This window comes from Polyodon spathula, chromosome 11 (assembly GCF_017654505.1).
Source record: "Polyodon spathula isolate WHYD16114869_AA chromosome 11, ASM1765450v1, whole genome shotgun sequence".
NCBI lineage: Eukaryota > Metazoa > Chordata > Actinopteri > Acipenseriformes > Polyodontidae > Polyodon > Polyodon spathula.
Window position 1 is genome coordinate 29,688,363 of NC_054544.1, and position 17,997 is coordinate 29,706,359.

Below are 17,997 nucleotides of genomic sequence, written 5' to 3' on the forward strand. Positions count from 1 at the left end.
TTACAGCGATGTTTTATTATTTTTAAGGCAAGAGATTGAAGCTTACATCAGAGCAAAGTATGTTGAGAAAAGGTTTGTCCAGAAACCAACGGCAGCAGAGCAGAGAACAAAGGTTATATCTCTGAGCAGGCAGGAGAAACGGCTGAGCAGTAGCAGCTCTGAGTACCTGCCACCTCGCCCTCCTCCACCCACTCCCAAAATGAGACCAGCGTCCCACATCTCAGGTAACACTCAGCAAGGACATGCCGCTTTTAGTATGGGCCACTCTGCAGCAACAAGGACATCGGGCGTGTCAGGTTACACTGAGAACAAAAGAGAGGAAACATGAGGTCCTAGCCTTTAATATTCATGAGAAATACTATCAAACAATCTTATTTAATTTAGGAACATTACAAGTTCTGATGTTCTTGCACTCCACCAGCAAAGTGGTGAAAACTCTGTGTCTGTTACAGGTTTTGGGAATGCTCCAATGTCATATTCTGGAATAGACCATATTAAAGTTCTGGAATTATACTTCAGGTACACTTTGACTGATTTGCCGTATATACGGTAATAGAAAAAAAATAATACCCACTATGAAACAAATAACAGTCTTGTCCCTTGGTAGGATTCTTCTACTTTGACTAGTTAGTTAGTTGACACATTTGTTTTCTGAATACCGTATTCCTTCGGGTTTTAAACACACTTTCTGAACCATTTTTTGCTTCTCAAATAGCCTGCATCTTAAATTAGAGCAACATGACTGACTGCTGAGAGAAAAGACGAACCAAAACGTTATTGCCCGATTTCGAATCGTAGCAGACGGCTGCAAACTGCCTCCATATGCATATTTATATGATTTTTTTTTTTCCGCAAATTGAGGGTGGGAAATTTGAGCCACATATTAAATTTGAGGGCATCTTAAATTCAAAGGAATACGGTACTTTTAGGTTTAATTTCATCAAACCAAAGCATTTTCCTAAGAGAATATTTATGTTCTGTTGTTCTGTTAGTGATGAATTTGGGGAAAGGAGCAATGCTGGGAAACAGTGCTCTCAAGGAAAGTGGGAATTTGGGAGTAAAAAAAAAAAAAAGCCTGATGAAAGAACAGATGTGCAGTACTGTAATGTAACATTCTAACAACCTGTCAATCCTGCTTTTTTTTGTATGTTTTTAAAAGACGTACTGTTAACAATTATTACTAAGACACTAACTCCAGCGACAGACAGGGGTTCTGAGAGCCAAACTAACACCCTATACTTTAATCCTGTTCTTTTTTTGGAAACAATGTCTCCCTCCTTCCCTCCTTTCTGGCCTGCTTTCCGTGTCTTAACTAACGTTCCCCCAGCGGCTGTGGCTTGTAGCGACGAGGCCCGTCGGGAGTCTCTCTTCTGTCCCGATGAGCTAGACTCGCTCTTCTCCTACTTTGACACCTCTTCCAAGCTGCGTAGTAGTAAGTACAGCACTTGCAAAGTGCGCTATTCCTGTGCTCTACCTCCATTCCACTTCTTATTGCGCTCTGTGCCTGTGCTCTACCTCCGTTCCACTTCTCATTGCGCTTTGTGCCTGTGCGCTGCCTCCGTTCCACTTCTCATTGCGTTCCGTTCCATTTCTCATTGCGCTCTGTGCCTGTGCTCTACCTCCGTTCCACTTCTCATTGCGCTCTGTGCCTGTGCTCTGCCTCCGTTCCACTTCTCATTGCGTTCCATTCCATTTCTCATTACGCTCTGTGCCTGTGCTCTACCTCCGTTCCACTTCTCATTGCGCTCTGTGCCTGTGCTCTGCCTCCGTTCCACTTCTCATTGCGCTCTGTGCCTGTGCTCTGCCTCCGTTCCACTTCTCATTGCGTTCCGTTCCACTTCTCATTGCGCTCTGTGCTTGTGCTCTACCTCCGTTCCACTTCTCATTGCGCTCCGTGCCTGTGCTCTACCTCCGTTCCACTTCTCATTGCGCTTTGTGCCTGTGCGCTGCCTCCGTTCCACTTCTCATTGCGTTCCGTTCCATTTCTCATTGCGCTCTGTGCCTGTGCTCTACCTCCGTTCCACTTCTCATTGCGCTCTGTGCCTGTGCTCTGCCTCCGTTCCACTTCTCATTGCGTTCCGTTCCATTTCTCATTGCGCTCTGTGCCTGTGCTCTACCTCCGTTCCACTTCTCATTGCGCTCTGTGCCTGTGCTCTGCCTCCGTTCCACTTCTCATTGCGCTCTGTGCCTGTGCTCTGCCTCCGTTCCACTTCTCATTGCGTTCCGTTCCACTTCTCATTGCGCTCTGTGCTTGTGCTCTACCTCCGTTCCACTTCTCATTGCGCTCCGTGCCTGTGCTCTACCTCCGTTCCACTTCTCATTGCGCTCCGTGCCTGTGCTCTACCTCCGTTCCACTTCTCATTGCGCTCTGTGCCTGTGCTCTACCTCCGTTCCACTTCTCATTGCGCTCTGTGCCTGTGCTCTGCCTCCGTTCCACTTCTCATTGCGTTCCATTCCATTTCTCATTACGCTCTGTGCCTGTGCTCTACCTCCGTTCCACTTCTCACTGCGCTCTGTGCCTGTGCTCTGCCTCCGTTCCACTTCTCATTGCGCTCTGTGCCTGTGCTCTGCCTCCGTTCCACTTCTCATTGCGTTCCGTTCCACTTCTCATTGCGCTCTGTGCTTGTGCTCTACCTCCGTTCCACTTCTCATTGCGCTCCGTGCCTGTGCTCTACCTCCGTTCCACTTCTCATTGCGCTCCGTGCCTGTGCTCTACCTCCGTTCCACTTCTCATTGCGCTCTGTGCCTGTGCTCTGCCTCCGTTCCACTTCTCATTGAACTTCCAGTCCATTGCGTTAATGGCATTCCTTAGTCCGTCTATTTATTTATTTATTCTTATAATGCACCAACATTTTTTAATACATTTCTGGGCTGTCTAGACTAGCACCATTAGGATTTATGTTAGTTACCGTTAAGTTTAGCAAAGCATTTGGAGGCATTTACAGTAATTAAAACATTATTTCAGCAGCATTACTGGTGTGATTTCTTCATCATTTCTTAGCATTGTTCTGTGGTCCCTCTCTTGCGATATGTTTAAATAGCAGATGGTTTTTAGGTGCACCAGTGCTTCCTATTTACTTCACTATCAGACTCCCAAGAAGGTTTCTCTTATTTTCTGTCTTGTGTTTTAACTGTGAGCTAGATGTGCTATTCAGTAACCTGTCACATCTCCTCTCCTCTCCTGAGGCTGCATTCATTGAAGGCAGCACTTAAAAATGAATGTGCCAGAAAACTGCACACACATACAGGTTTATTGAGGGAATCCCATGTCTGTTTGTCTGGACCGTCATGCTTATATTCATGTTACAACATTGACTCTTGACAATTATGTAAATCCTCTAATGAGCAATGTTCCTTTATTTTCTTTTCTACTATAGAAAAGAGTGTGGACAGCGGGATCCAGAACAGTGCTGCTGGAAGCAAGGAGATGCTGGCCTCTACCCCGTCTGCAAACAGCCTGAGTGAACCCGGTGAGTAAGTCGATCAACGATGGAGTCAGATGAAAGATTTAAAAGTACAAGAAACGAGCACAACATACTTCAAATTCAGCAACGAAATTCAGAAGCAGTTTATTGATTAGTGTGACTGCTGCCCCCCTTGTACATAAGATGGTGCATCTCAAGGGTTTGATTCCAGATAGCAAATTTTAAATAACATAAAACTCCTATGTACTTTTAGTATGATGTACAAATATGTTCAAATCATTTTTTTATTTTTTTTTTTAAAATGTGTTTGCCTTTTTAAGGGGTTCCAGAGCCTGCCGTTCCAGAGCCTGGGAAGAACTCTGCAGGGCTGGTGGAGTTTAAGGAATGCTCTCCAGGACTCCAGCTATACTGGGCTGCATTCGCACGCAACCTCCCAGACATGGCAGAGGCGCTGGCTCAGGGCGCGGAGGTGAACTGGGTGAACACAGAGGCCGACAAGCAAACCCCCTTAATACAGGCCGTCCTGGGGGTGAGTGTCCACTTTGCACAGCTTATAGGATCAGCATGTGTTTCATTGTACGAAGGTTGAGTTTAGGATTCACATAGTGTGATGTAAAATAATTAGCCCCGTTCATGCATGGCAACCTGTTTAAAAATAAATAAATAATTAACTAAATACATTTTGTTTTTATATAGGACATATGGAAGATGCAAATGCATGATGTGATGTCATATCAGAATGCCCCCCACCCCCCACATCAAGCAAGGGAAAGAAATAAAGTTTAATGAAATATATTTATTATGTGTCCAACTGTTTGCTCTGTTTAAAGATGGGCAAGTCCAATGTGTTCCTTTTAGAGTCAATATAAAAGTGCCTGTAGGCTGTGTTTGGAGGCACACACTTGCCTCTGTGTGTTGAGGCTAACAGCAGGTGGATGTGGTCTCTGTCCTGTTTTTAGGGTTCGCTGGTTGCCTGTGAGTTTTTGCTGCAGAACGGTGCTAATGTGAATAATCATGACGTCCGGGGGAGAGGACCTCTGCATCATGCCACCATCCTTGGACACACTGGGTACTCTTTTTTCAGTCAGCCCTGATTTCATATTTGCTTGCATTAGCCGAAACAACTATTTACTCCTGCAAAAATGTTAACTAGGGAACCTACTGTCAATGTTAAGTTTCAACCTTGAATCTGTTAAGCATTCAAATATCCATTCTTGACACTGCATTTTAATCAGTTATGGACTTCTCTCGAGTGTCCCCACATATCTCTTTTGTTCAACTATATTCATTTAAACGTGTTTGTTTTGTACTTGTGGAAATGTACCTTTGAACATTTTGTTCTGTGTTTTTGTTTCCGAACAGGCAGGTGTGTCTGTTCTTGAAAAGAGGTGCCAGTCAGAATGCAGTCGACCGTGACGACAAAACCCCTCTTGCAATAGCTGTGGATGCTGCCAATGCAGACATTGTAACCTTGTAAGTCAAGCTTTCTGGATACAATCCCTTGCGATCCATCTGTCAGTTTCAAAGGTGAAACAAATCTATTAGCTGATGTGTGCTTCAGACCATCAATTACAGCCGTTCACACCAGTGAAACCTAACACTAACCCTTTACTGGGTTTTAATCATGATCTAATTACCATTTCTCCATGATACAGAAGTAGTACATGTTGGAGAATGGGGACACCTGATAGCCGTTCATTCTACACTTTGAATTTCCTGTCCCTTTAGATTTTAATCTGATCACAGATGAAATAAAATTGAGTGTATGAATCTCTCAGTAGTGGCTGACAAAACAGGGAGTGTGACAAATAGGAAAACCGAATGTAAAGAACCTGATCAGTGGAAAAAGCATACAAATAATGTTACAAAGCCAGGTGTTACTCTACAGTAGCCCGGCTGGTCTGTGATGCTCACCTGTTCTTTATCTGGCAGGTTACGGCTGGCGAAGATGAATGATGAAATGCGGGAATCGGAGGGGCTCTATGGACAGCCAGGTCAATATACCACTAACAGCCACACTGAAATGCAATACAAGAAATGTATACAGGAATTCATAAGCCTGCAGTTGGAGGAGTCGTAGCCTTAGTATTTATTTAGGGATCAGTAGAATTTTATAGAGGTACTGTGGTTACATAAGATTACAGCCAGATTGAGTGTTTATACACATACATTTTACACATGTATGAATTTGTGTGTGTGTGTACAACTATCCAAAGTATTCAAAAGTAACAAGTAAATGAGTATTCAACAATTGTGTTCAGACTGCAGTCAGTGGAAAATAATCTGGCAGTACAGAGGATAAATTACTGTCTGTAGTAATGATACATTCAGGTATTATGCCTTAAATTTATTGAAATTAACAGTTAATGTGCAGCAACATGAAAACATCATTAGTAAATAGTTTACATCACTAATAGAATCAGGACTATAAAACTTAAAACTTTTATGGCAAGGTGGTTAAAAGTGCAGATTTTAATAAGATACAGTTATGTTTAGAAAAGGGAACACATTACTCATGTGTTTGCAATAACTAATAGTTAAGAATTACTAAAATAAAATGCCAAAAATCAATAGAGCAAGCATAATATGATATGTATACATGTGTTCAAAATGCAGCGCAGGCTTAAAATAATAAAAATATTATACCCCATATATTAAGTAATATGCAAGTCTTTTCTGCCTAGCGGGCAGCAACGTATTCTAGAAGAAAAAGCTCCTGTACAGTATTGTTAATGGGTTTGATTTTGAAAGGCTCCTGTACAGTATTGTTAATGGGTTTGATTTTGAAAGGCTCCTGTACAGTATTGTTAATGGGTTTGATTTTGAAGCAAACTTTGCACAAAGCTGGGTGCTTGTGTTGAATAAGAGCTGCTAGGCGAAGAGCTGCCGAGTCGGTATACATCTGCACAGTGAACCGAGGGGCACCCCTCTCTCTCTACAAGCTTCACTGCAGGGGGCCGTTCAGCACTAGTGAGTGTTCCTGCCACTCGAAAGCAACGCAAACTGATCAGCCAATTTACTCTCAATTGTCAGGGTTTTTCTGTGTGTTTTAAACATTCCAGTATCATTTTGTTTTGTATTTTTCTGAAAAAAGTCTGAAGGCAAATAGCACAAGCAGAATTTCATTAAATATGGAAAATATACTTGTGGTGCTCCCTCCTCGATTGGGATTTCTCACACGTAATGCTTAGACATCACAGTATTCCTGCCTGCCACACAGTATTCTATCAGTGTGCAATGTAGAAATAGGTACTGTATTGCCTATACTTCATTATACTGTATGGTCACCTCTTTCCTCATAGAATAGCAGCTGCCCGTCAGCTGTGCACAAGTTAAAGGGAGAAACTGCCCGATTCCAACTGGAGCTTCTTGAGTTTGTTAGTATGTTATTGAGGCTACAGCATGACTGCAAGTGCTAATCTGTATACAGTATTCTTCAATGGGTTTGAGGACCAGTGAATGTCCAGTTAAGTGGATATTACAGAACTTTGAAACAGATCTCTTCTCACAGAAATGTGAAGTGTGAAATGTAACACTGCCCTGAATGTTATGAGCTGTCATGGGAAGGGGTGTGGTCTGGAATACCTCATGGTGGGTAACCATTAACTAAGCTTGCCATATGAACTCTCCTCTAACTGCAGGTAAATATAACACTATGTAACACACTTTTTGTTCCTGGGTAGTAAGTGTTATTTCCTAATTGCTTATGCCTCAAAAGTACAGAAAATGGCTATTACTCCCCACAAACTTTGCTTTTGTGACCAGGACAGTAATACCATTGTCTATACTTTTGAGGCATAAGCAATTAGGAAATAACACTTACTACCCAGGAACCAAAAAAAAAAAAATTGTTACACGGTGTAATCAGTTCTACTGAGCTTTTTATATACAAGCGGTCAACCAAGTGTTCAAGTTTTTTTTTTTTAAATATATAAAATCTGCTACAATCTCAAATGTATAAATTGGTGAAATCCAGGACCATTTTTAGCCATTACAAAATAAAAGGCTATATAGATTTTACAACCAGTACCAGCAATCTGTTCACATCAGCAGAATTATTCAGTACAACAATAAGCAGTGTGCATGCATGCACAAATGGGCCAGAAATTCTGAGACCCGAGTTATAGATTGCGTTTCAAATGCATTCTGGAGTTGTGTAGTTGAAATGTAATACTACAGTACTTTTAATAGTTTAGAAAGTTTTGTGCTTTAATTGGTTTAATCCAAATGATTTCCTTCAGACCTGCCTCTCCCAGTGGATTTTACTTTTAAAAGGGAATTAAAGTGGGTATGTACTCTTACTGTATGTCCAGAGTAGGTGATCTGTCCCTATGTTTGGAAACATCTGTACTGCATCTTTGTGTGCGATGTGGATCCGATACTGGTGCTAATACAGGATCCAGTGCTTCTCCTCCCATGTGTTCTCTGTTTGTTCATTGTCAAGTCTCATGGTTTCTTTACTGTTCTCTCAAGTTTGTTCTCTGACTGGTTGCCGAGGCCAATGTAACTGTAATTTTGTACATAAATCCTGCACTTTAAATACAAGATGGTTGTTAAAAAAAATCCAATTTTTGTTGAGAGAATAATAATACATAATTGTGTCATCTTGTAGTTTAGGATAGCCTAATTACCAAATTGCATGCTGGTTTAACAAGGATGTGCTGTCCATTCAGGTTCAGTCTTGGGTTTAACCTATCATGGTCAGTGTACCAGATAACTTTCATCCTGCAGCACATACCTTGAACTGGTCTGGATACCTTGCCTCCAGAATCACTGAACTGTATTATAAAATTGCTACTAAACTTCTGTTGCTTAACTCTGCTATCTTTTACTATTGAGCTGCTTTGAAGCTTTCTCAGGTATGGCTGATTTTTTGTTATATTGCTTTTGTTCTGTTTAAGCTAAATCTCTTTTCAAGTGTTTTTTAAGAACGGGTCTGTGTTCGTATTTGTTCAAATTGCATAGTAAGAAATTAAATGTGTGCATTTTGGTTCTAAATTTTTATTTTTTTTTCTTGCAGGGGATGAAACTTATCAAGATATTTTCCGAGATTTCTCTCATATGGCTTCAAATGATCCAGAGAAACTGAACCGGTTCCAGCAGTATGACTCCCAAAGGCTGTGAAACCTGGGAGGGTCGTGCAGCAGGGAGGAGAGACAGCAGCACGTGAATCTTGTATGCTGGAAATGGGGATTTCAGTCGCTTGGTAGTCAAATAAACAGCCACCTGCCTTAAAAAAATCATTTACTTTAAAGCAGCAGCCTCACACGTAATGGCAGAGTTTTGTTTTGAATTTGTGAATTGCTGGATTGAAAGAGGAATCACAAATACACACCAGCCTGTTCCACACACTCCCCATCATAAAAACGTCCTTAGGGTCCATGCTATAGGTCTAATGCAGATATAAGGTCACCCTGAAATGCAGCCAGAACACTCTTCAGAATGCAGAAGTTCCAGTCGTCTTCCTGGAATGACAGATGACATTTTTTCTTGATGTATCAGTTTACAAAATCCACAGCTCCTTTAACCACACACACCATCAGCATGTTTCCAGTCAATTATTTTTAACAGGTGACGACAGTTGAATGCAGTAAAAGCTCAAGATAATAATTGGTGTTTTAAAGAAAGTTTTGGTGGATGGCCAAGTTCTTAGCTTGACTGAGAACCAGCCTGTAGAATAGTTTAGCGTACGCCAGTTGGGCTATACCCTTTTGCAGACATGCAGCTATGGCCATAGGTTTTGCATCACCCTATAGAATGAGTTCATGTTGCTTCATAAAGTCGAACGAAACCTGCTGAATAATGTTATGTTAATATATGCATACCGCTTTGTAGTTTTCTATATACTTAACGAAAAACGTACAAATTGAAAAATGGGACATTTTGAAATCTAACATGAAATGCTGTACTACTGTTAAGGCTTCTGGTAGATGTTTGTGATATCATTTTGTAGTTTCTTTGATTAAATGATAAATAAAATATCTAAGATATGTTCCTATAGTTTTTTTTTTTTTTTTTAAATTATGTGTAATTCTCAATTTTAAATTTCTAGGTGATGCTACACTTTTGGCCATAGCCGTACAAGCCTTGAAAATAAAGATGACACCGTTTATTCCTGGCATCTGTCAGGTTTAAAACAGCTGCAAAGGTTTTACACTCCAATGTACTGTCAAAGTGGATTCAGATATTCCTTTATTACTTTCTCCATGGCATTAAATCTCTTCCCATCCTGCAAGCCGCCCAAACTACATTAACCTCAGTAGTCAGGATATTAGCAGACATTCCAATGGGCTTAAAAAAAAAAATCAGCACCTTCACAAAGCGTTCGTCCAGTTCTAAGCTTGCTGATAAAATAAATGAAAACTGCAAATGAAATAACTAAAGTGCAACGTGAACCTCTTCTGTTGTTTACTGAAGCATTATTTGATTTCTGGTGGTAACTTTCTGTGAAAACTTTAGAAAACAAAATGCCACTCGCATGCATATAAAAACAAACGGTGTGCCTGCATGGTGCTTATACTAACTGTACAAAAACAGAGTACAACTAAGTACTGCACAAATCTGTTAATGAATAAATGCATTTTTGCACTGCACTTCTACCAAAAAAGGTGTGTGAGCGCGCCTGGCTTAGGGTGTTCATTTTGCAAGATTCATTCCCTCCACCAGGGGGCATCAGGTGGGTGAGTTGTTGTGTACAATTCGTTTCTTTTTGTTTATTTATGTGAATATCTGTGTAACTTTTGTACTTTGTAGTAAATTTGATTTTACCACTTTTGATATTATTGGCTTTGTTTGAGGGGCCAAGGTGATTTGTGAGTTGCATTGCAAGTTGTTGTATACAATTTGTTAACCGCTGAACATTAGTTATCTAAAAAAAAATATATATAATATATATATATAATATATATACGCATGCTCCTAGGATGAGCTTTTTTTCCATTTAATTCATTTTGTTGTCGTGGAGTTAATGCATAAGATGGCAAGCATTCATTTTAACTGGTCCTGTTTTCAAACCTTGGTTCTAGAGTCAGTTTTGTCTATCGCTTGCTACAGATCCCGCCACATAATGGACAGTACACAAGAAACATATGCAGCACAAGAGAACAATGAGAAAAGCACCAAAGAGATTACAACATTATTATTATTATTATTATTATTATTATTATTATTATTATTATTATAGGCATTTACAATACGACTTCGGTGTTACATCTCATCCGAAGGACAGCTTGACTGTTTCATATGGTTTGTAAAGCTGCTGGGGAATATTTACAGATGTTTTACATGCTGTTCACAGGGGGCAAGGTAATTTACTGTGTTTTCCATTATCCTTGATCACTAACAGTCTTCTACTGTGGCTGTGCATGGGACCATCAGAAATGATACAAGCTTTTAAAATCTATTTTATAACACCTGCAAGGCTGCCTCGTTTTGACATGAAGGGATTACACTTATCTGCTTTAGGACCAGGCTCTTTTTTTTTTTTTTTTTTAAACTGTATATCTGTACTATCAGCAATGCTAGTTGATTATGTGGAGCATGGTAGCAAACTGCCTTGCTCGTTGTGGATTAAAAAAAGTGTACACATGCTGTAAGCAGCAGATTGCAAGAAGGTAACAACGGTACAAATGTATAAAATGGTATAAATGTATAAAACATGTTTGAGTGTTAGAAGCTATTGGTATGTTTCAAGTTATTTTAATTAGTTATAGTTGTTACCTAAAATGAATCAATACAATACAAATACACCTGATTTAAAAATTTTAAAAGTGTCTCGCAATGATGTTTAGTGTCACGCAAAAAGAGCTAATTTCCACAACTCCATTCTTGCGTGGTTTCACCTTCTATGCAGAACTTGTTTACAAGCTAGTTCGGACTGCCCTGAGTGAGACCAGAACGATCTTGCCACTTTGAGAACAAGCATAAACACATGAGACAGCAGGTGGGGACTGAGGGGGGACCAATCTGGTTATCTTCACTTACTATCCACTGACCAAAGGCTTTTGCATTGGGTGGTAGAATATAGTACCTTTTAGGTGTGTGTGTTAATCACATTCCCACACACACACACACACATATATATATATATATATATATATATATATATATATATATATATATATAAATATTATAATTTTCATGATCTTCCAATTATACATAAGGAGGTCTATTATGTACCTTATGATAGTGGGACATGTAAATATTGTACATACTCATTACAATATTCCTATAAAGATATTGTTTAAAAAAATAGTGGTACTGAAATCAATAAATAAAATACATTTGACTCGAGTTTGTGTGACTTTTGTGCAGCGAAGCTGCAAGTATAGGAAAGACTCTTAACGGTGTTAACTTATTGTTCTATTAATATTTGTTTTCATATAAACTCTACTGCCCTAGAGTAGTCTACCTGTAGATAACATGTATCAATTAGATGGCATTGCCGTCGATCCTTTAGTTATCTAGCTTCTACTGTAGGTTTCTGGAATACAGAAATAAACCTGCTATGGCTCTCTGTGCATCGTTTTCTTGCTATGAGAATGTCACATCTAAAATCTATTTAAATGGGTAATTTTAAAAGCGTTTTGTTTAAACATTAGCTCACATTATTCAGAGCAGTAATCCGGCAATTTAGTCATTTGGTATAGCAGTGACGTCAAGCGCAGTCTATAGGAGTTAAATTAAGCGTAGCCTCTTGCAATAACTTTGATGTGTTGCTGCATTACACATTATTAGTGTGTTTTTTTTATTATTTTTATTTTCTTATTTCAGAGACTTGAAAGGTTAGCCAACCCGTTAATTGAAAAGGAAGCAGAGCAAACTGATTTACAAGAAATAATCTTAATAGAGCAGAGCCTGTTAATCACATTCCCACTGTCACACAATCTCATGTGGGATAAAGATAGCCAAGGATTTTTCAAATCATTTAAAATAATGCACTTTAGAACTGGCAACTTTGAAGAACCAGACAATTGTGCTTTTGAGAATTAAAGCAAACTCCCCAGTGGGGCACTATATCAAATATAGACCATTCAAAGGTCACACCACAAAAAGTGTACTTGCATGTTATACCTACATGTTTAAAGTTACTAAAACACTTTCCTAGAGCTCTATGAAATTCATTCACAACAGACAGAAAATTAAAAATGATCTATTAAGTATCAGACATTGATAAGGCAGCAGGCCATTATTTTTTACTGTACTGTTTCAATTTAGGAAGGTTGAAACAGGATGTTGTTTCCCCCTTTGTTTCTTCCCTTTGTCTGTCGTTGTGTGTTATACAGTACGCTAGTCTAACAGTAAACTTGCCTAAGACCCTTTTTAACACAAGTTATTGGGTGTACCGTTGTCTGGGTCAGTTTAAGGAGGTATCCTGCCTGTCTGCAGGTACTGGAAGTCACATTTACACACAGACCTACATTCAGTGAAAGGCAGGGGTACATTTGAAATACTACAGAAAGAGCTGACCCTGTTGAATGCATAGCGTTCCGCTAAACAGCATGGAGACAGACTTGCTTTTGGAACTTTCCAAAGCGGCAGCCTGTTGAAAGCAATGCAACAGAACGTGACTGTCTCATCATGGACTGTGCTCATGGGCAGTGAGGTGGCCCGGTTCGTGTGGGAGGCTTAAAAAAAAAAAAAAAAAAAAAAAAAGGCAACAAGCTCCCAGACAGAGCCTTGGCCCAGCACAGCAGCACTCAGGCAGGCCATGTGATTTACTGGCTTGGGTTTAACAGTCCCGGTGGAAGTCTGCGGTCAGCTCCCCACAGCGAGGGAAAGAACCACCATTTTGTAACTTTCCTGTCTGGAAAAAAATGTGGAAAAATACACAAAGTCCAGCTAAATCCTGCTGAAAACCACTGGGCCATCCACCAGCTATCTCGTCTTGCCACTGACTCACCGTAGCGTAGCCTGACCCAGCTCCACTGCCGAGCACCTCCACCAGCGATCTCACACTGCCATTGACTCACCGTCGCATAGCCTGACCCAGCTCCACTGCCGAGCACCTCACCAGGCAGTTTGTCACAATGTATTTATGTATGCAATTAGTGCAAACACGCACTTGCGTAACGTTATATAACAATTAATTGATAAAATCTTGACAGTAAATCAGAAGCAAGGCATTATTTCCAGGATGTTTTGACTCGTTTTCATGAGAATTCTTTTGAAAATGTAAAATCCTGAGGACAAGAGAAGGCTACAGTGTCTGCTGCTAGACCACAATTCCTTATTTTCATAGATGGATGCCTTTAAACAATTTAAACCATAACCCTGACTCCAATTTATAAACTGGAGAGCCAAACCACGTCTAGATTTTCATTTTTCTTGTAAAGTGACCCAACCGACAGCATAAACCAATAAAACTTTAGACTTGCACAGTCCTATAGAATATTGTACAGTGCTGTTCGATGCAATCCACGAACGGTGCTTCAGTGGGTGAAAATCAACTTGCCGCTTAACAGCACCATATGCAATATATTTAAATACATAGTTAAAGAAGAATAATTAAACAGTATCGCTCATTTTAATGTAACGTCATTTCCAACTGATACAAACTATCTGATACAAGGGTACTTCAGATGATTGTCTCAGAAATACGAGGGTCTGCTACAGTACATGTTCTGTTATTGTACTGGCACAGTCTGCGCCTCTCCTGCTCTTAACATCCAGCTGCACTACTTGCTCGCAGTAAAGGATCTGGGAAATCTCCTCCCCTTCATTTCATCATGCACAATTCCGAGAAGCAGGCGGAGGCTGGCCTCTCATAGAAAAGGTACATTAAAAAAAATCAATAAACCGAATCCCACAGGCTCATGGGTCCACCCTTCACTGCCCCAGCCAGCACAGGCCAGTTACAGTGCGAAATACCTCCCTGGAAATGAGCCGTACAGCCGGTCTGCAATCCCAGTGTCTGCTGAGCAGCTGGACTTGAACATTGGCCCCCACTGAGCTCAGAGCTGCAGCTCAGCGAGACCGTGCCGCTTGGAGCTGCAGCTCAGCGAGACCGTGCCGCTCGGAGCTGCAGCTCAGCGAGACCATGATGTTCAGAGCTGCAGCTCAGGGAGACCGTGCTCACCACTGTCAATCTAATCCCCATCCAGGAATGAATAACGCTTTCAGTCATCTTTCCTACTTTTCACAAGCATGAAGTACTTGTGTGCGGTTAACTATTCTTAGATCTTGGACTTACTCAAACCTGTTTTATTTTTAATTGCAAATCTGTAGTTTATTATTGATATGGTCCTCACATTAAACAGATGGAAATACAACTCTGATTGCATAGCAATTTCCCTCATTCCAGGTTTTACTATGAGCTTGATTAGCCACAGTGTAAAGTTAACAAGCTCAGGTCAGTAATATTAAACTCATAGTGAAACCAGGAATGTATCACACTGCTACGCAATGGGAGTCTTATTCCCATCCCTGCATTTATGTCTATAAATCAACAGCATTCAAGGAAAGCCACTAGTTTTATAGCACAAGTTGCACACAGCTGATACAATCCCCCCCACCCCCGTCCGACTGCTTGGGTGTGTCACTTCATAGATTTGAAGCCATTGCTAAAAACTTTGAAATAAACTTCTATTTACGGTTTTACTATACATTACAATAATTAGCTCCGCATATGAATGCACTACAAATTAAATACAACTGTACTGCGTGCATTAGCCGTATGTTACTGCACGGCGGTGCCTGAAGGATAAAACAGAGCGTCCCTGTATTTTCTAGAACAGCACATTTGCTTCAGAAAGCCTCCAAATCTCTCCCAACAGGAATAATAACAGCCACAACCATCAAATTATTAACTCCCATGTCCATTAACACCTTTCACAGATCTACATCCCGCAGAGAGGCCAAACCACACGCTGGGTCAAGAGCTCCAGGACTAGACCAATAGAGACAAGAGACGGCTACAAACTTTTCATGAGCCTGGAAACACTCCATCCAGGAAAAACATAAAAAAGCCTTGGAGGGCAGTGCTTCATCACAACAGCACAGACTGAATCCAACGAACAAGGTCCCACTGTGTCGAAGCACACGACTCCAAAAATCTCACAAATGCAGGAACAGCAGGGAAAAGTCTACAGTAGAGTAAAACAATACAATAATAATTACAGCCTCAACTAAGACAACAAGCACAGCGCTTTATTATAGGAAAACCACCCAGCAATGAAGAGCCTTTAGACCCAGATTGAAAGTAGAGTGGTTTTCAACTTGTTGTCCAATACAGTTGTGCTGGAGACAAGAGAACATGCATGCTGATAGACAGCATGTGTAATAAAGGGCTCTCAGTGAACTGCCTTACCTGGGCTCCTGCTGTAAAGCCGTCGCAGGCTGGCAATGATCTCGGATTAAGAACAACAAATCAAGAATAACAGGAAGCAGATTAGTATCTGGCCAACGTTACTCTTTAAACATATCTCAGTAAACACGTTTAATATATAAATATGAAATGATGGCATTTTAAACAGTAAATTGGTCAGATGGTTGATCGTGATGGCAACTGGGGCACTAGAAGTTCACTGCTGCAAAATAAGTAAAAAAAAAAAACTATGTTGTAACGCCTAAGTCATACACTTCTATGGAATATATTGATTAAACAATACCATTGTTTTTTGTACAGAATTATAGCACTGAATTTACTCAGTTCTGTATTGATCTGGGCATGGCCGTAAACTAGCTACAAGGGCACCGTCAATCAGGTCGTGTCCTTGGTTGTTTTTTTGGATCAATTGCCGAGGCTCACCTAAAAATGTTGGTTTGCAGGGTAACTAGGGTTGCCACCTGGCCCCATAATTCCAGAACTTTGGGAGGAGACATGGTTTTTAAGTTACTCTTAAACAGAGCAATAAACATGTGAATTGAGCACTAAACATACTGATTCTTAATTATCCGAATCATTGTGATAATACAAATCTTACAAAATAAAAAAAGCATCTTGAATAAACATGTGTATAGGTTTATTCAATATATTTATTTTTATTTTGTACAAAATGATATTTCAGTTCCCAATATTTCAAAGATGCTATTTATATCCTATTAATTAGTAATATATAGCCCTAATTTACATTGACTCTCCAATTAAGTAACAACACTGATCCAGTGTTCATGCTGTCTGGTGTCAGGAATAGTGAACAGCTGCTCAGTATTAATGATTTCAGTGGGAGAAGGTGATATACTATTAGAAACTATAAAGAAACTTTAAAATATATATTTTTTAAACTATTAATAAAATAAATAAATATTGATGTACTTATTTATTTATTTCATTTGTTAAAAGCTATTATTGTATTGTCATGCTGCCTCAAGATAATTAATCACCAGAACCAATTTAGCAAAGGTTTAGGGCTCAATTCACATGTTGATTTCCTTCAGTTTAAAGGCAACTTCAAAATCCTGTTCTGTCTCAGAGTGTTCCGGAATTATGGGGCGAGGTGGCAACCCTAAGTGTAACATAGACTTGGAAATCGAATAGTAAATACCAAGCAGTCATACAAATACTGCCAGCTATACCTTTTAACACAAGTTTAACCTCGGTAGAATGTCAGTTCTGGTCATGGCCTTGGGTGTAATGTATTTGCATTATTATTATTTAATAACAAACAAAATGCACCTGTGCAAAAGCTTACAAACCTGCCCTCTCATATACACTGTTCCATGAAAAAAATCAAATTTCAAATATATTCCAATTGTAACGCCACCAAAATGTGTTTAAAGGTGGACTAAGCATGCGTTATAAAGTTAAATAACATTTAATTAAATTGCTTTCATGAAAAAAAACGCATCGTACACAGATCTCGCTTTCCGTTTTTATTGGCACCGTAACAAAATATATTTTAAACAAATTTATAAAATGGACAAGCGCACTGAGTTTCGTGTGAAGCGGTGTTTTCATTTAACTTTTATTTAGAGTTTTGGGATACAAAAAGAAACTCACCTTCTGTGCCTGTGCACGCCGAACAGGAGCCAGTGAATACAGCAAGCTTTCTCAACGTCAATCACACCAGTAACCTAGGCAGCTGTGTGAGCCGCAACTCCCACTGGATCACGCGGTGCCAAGTCAGTGATATTCAATTAAAATATTTATTACTGTTATAATTTTATCACAATTGGTGTTCAGGATTCCACAGACCACCTGTGTGAGTAAGTCTGCGCCAACGTTGACTGGCTCCTGAAATATTAGAAACATCTGCTAACAGAAAGCGCGCGCTACCTGTGACGCCTTCGCAATATTGAACGAATTCACTCATTTGACGTGCAAAGCGTATCCCTGGTATGTGTAAAAACTGCATCTCCCTGTTGCAAATCAGATTAATGGAGTTTGACAAAGGATTGGGTTACCATGTGACTCCATGTACACTAGACTAGGACAGTTCAAGCCCAACTCACACTGCAATGCATTCTGGTAAGTGTACTTCTGCTGTGAAAGGTGACACAGGTGAAACGTACCAGAATGCATTGCGATATGAGCTGGAACTGTCTGTGTGTCTCGTCACTGAGGTGACTAGCTGATACGATGTAGTGTTTGTCTTTGTAATCAGTGTAATCATACTTAAAGTAAATCTCCCTC

General features: G+C 40.0%; 1 protein-coding gene and 1 long non-coding RNA gene across 7 annotated transcripts in view; one reads left to right on the top strand and one right to left on the bottom strand.

Moving 5' to 3' along the window:
* The window catches only part of LOC121322628 (arf-GAP with coiled-coil, ANK repeat and PH domain-containing protein 2-like), a 42,024-nt gene extending 32,789 nt beyond the window's left edge, over window positions 1-9,235 (top strand). For 4 of the 5 annotated variants that reach the window (XM_041262798.1, XM_041262801.1, XM_041262802.1 and 1 more), the window contains 8 exons: window positions 28-224; window positions 1,328-1,432; window positions 3,378-3,470; window positions 3,746-3,954; window positions 4,385-4,494; window positions 4,788-4,898; window positions 5,358-5,419; window positions 8,446-9,235. In XM_041262798.1, coding sequence (XP_041118732.1) covers window positions 28-224; window positions 1,328-1,432; window positions 3,378-3,470; window positions 3,746-3,954; window positions 4,385-4,494; window positions 4,788-4,898; window positions 5,358-5,419; window positions 8,446-8,549 — 991 coding nt within the window. In that variant the 3' untranslated portion in view covers window positions 8,550-9,235. The remainder of the gene's footprint in view (window positions 1-27; window positions 225-1,327; window positions 1,433-3,377; window positions 3,471-3,745; window positions 3,955-4,384; window positions 4,495-4,787; window positions 4,899-5,357; window positions 5,420-8,445) is intronic. The other variant, XM_041262803.1, reaches the window with a different exon arrangement.
* On the bottom strand, window positions 220-17,415 carry LOC121322631. Of its 2 annotated transcripts, none has more exons than XR_005951064.1 (3): window positions 17,365-17,415; window positions 5,340-5,443; window positions 220-302 (listed from the first exon to the last, which is right to left on the bottom strand). It is a non-coding gene; the product is annotated as an uncharacterized LOC121322631 (long non-coding RNA). The 2 variants fall into 2 exon arrangements; XR_005951063.1 differs by lacking the exon at window positions 17,365-17,415 and adding an exon at window positions 7,728-8,284.
* Between the last annotated feature and the right edge of the window lie 582 nt (window positions 17,416-17,997).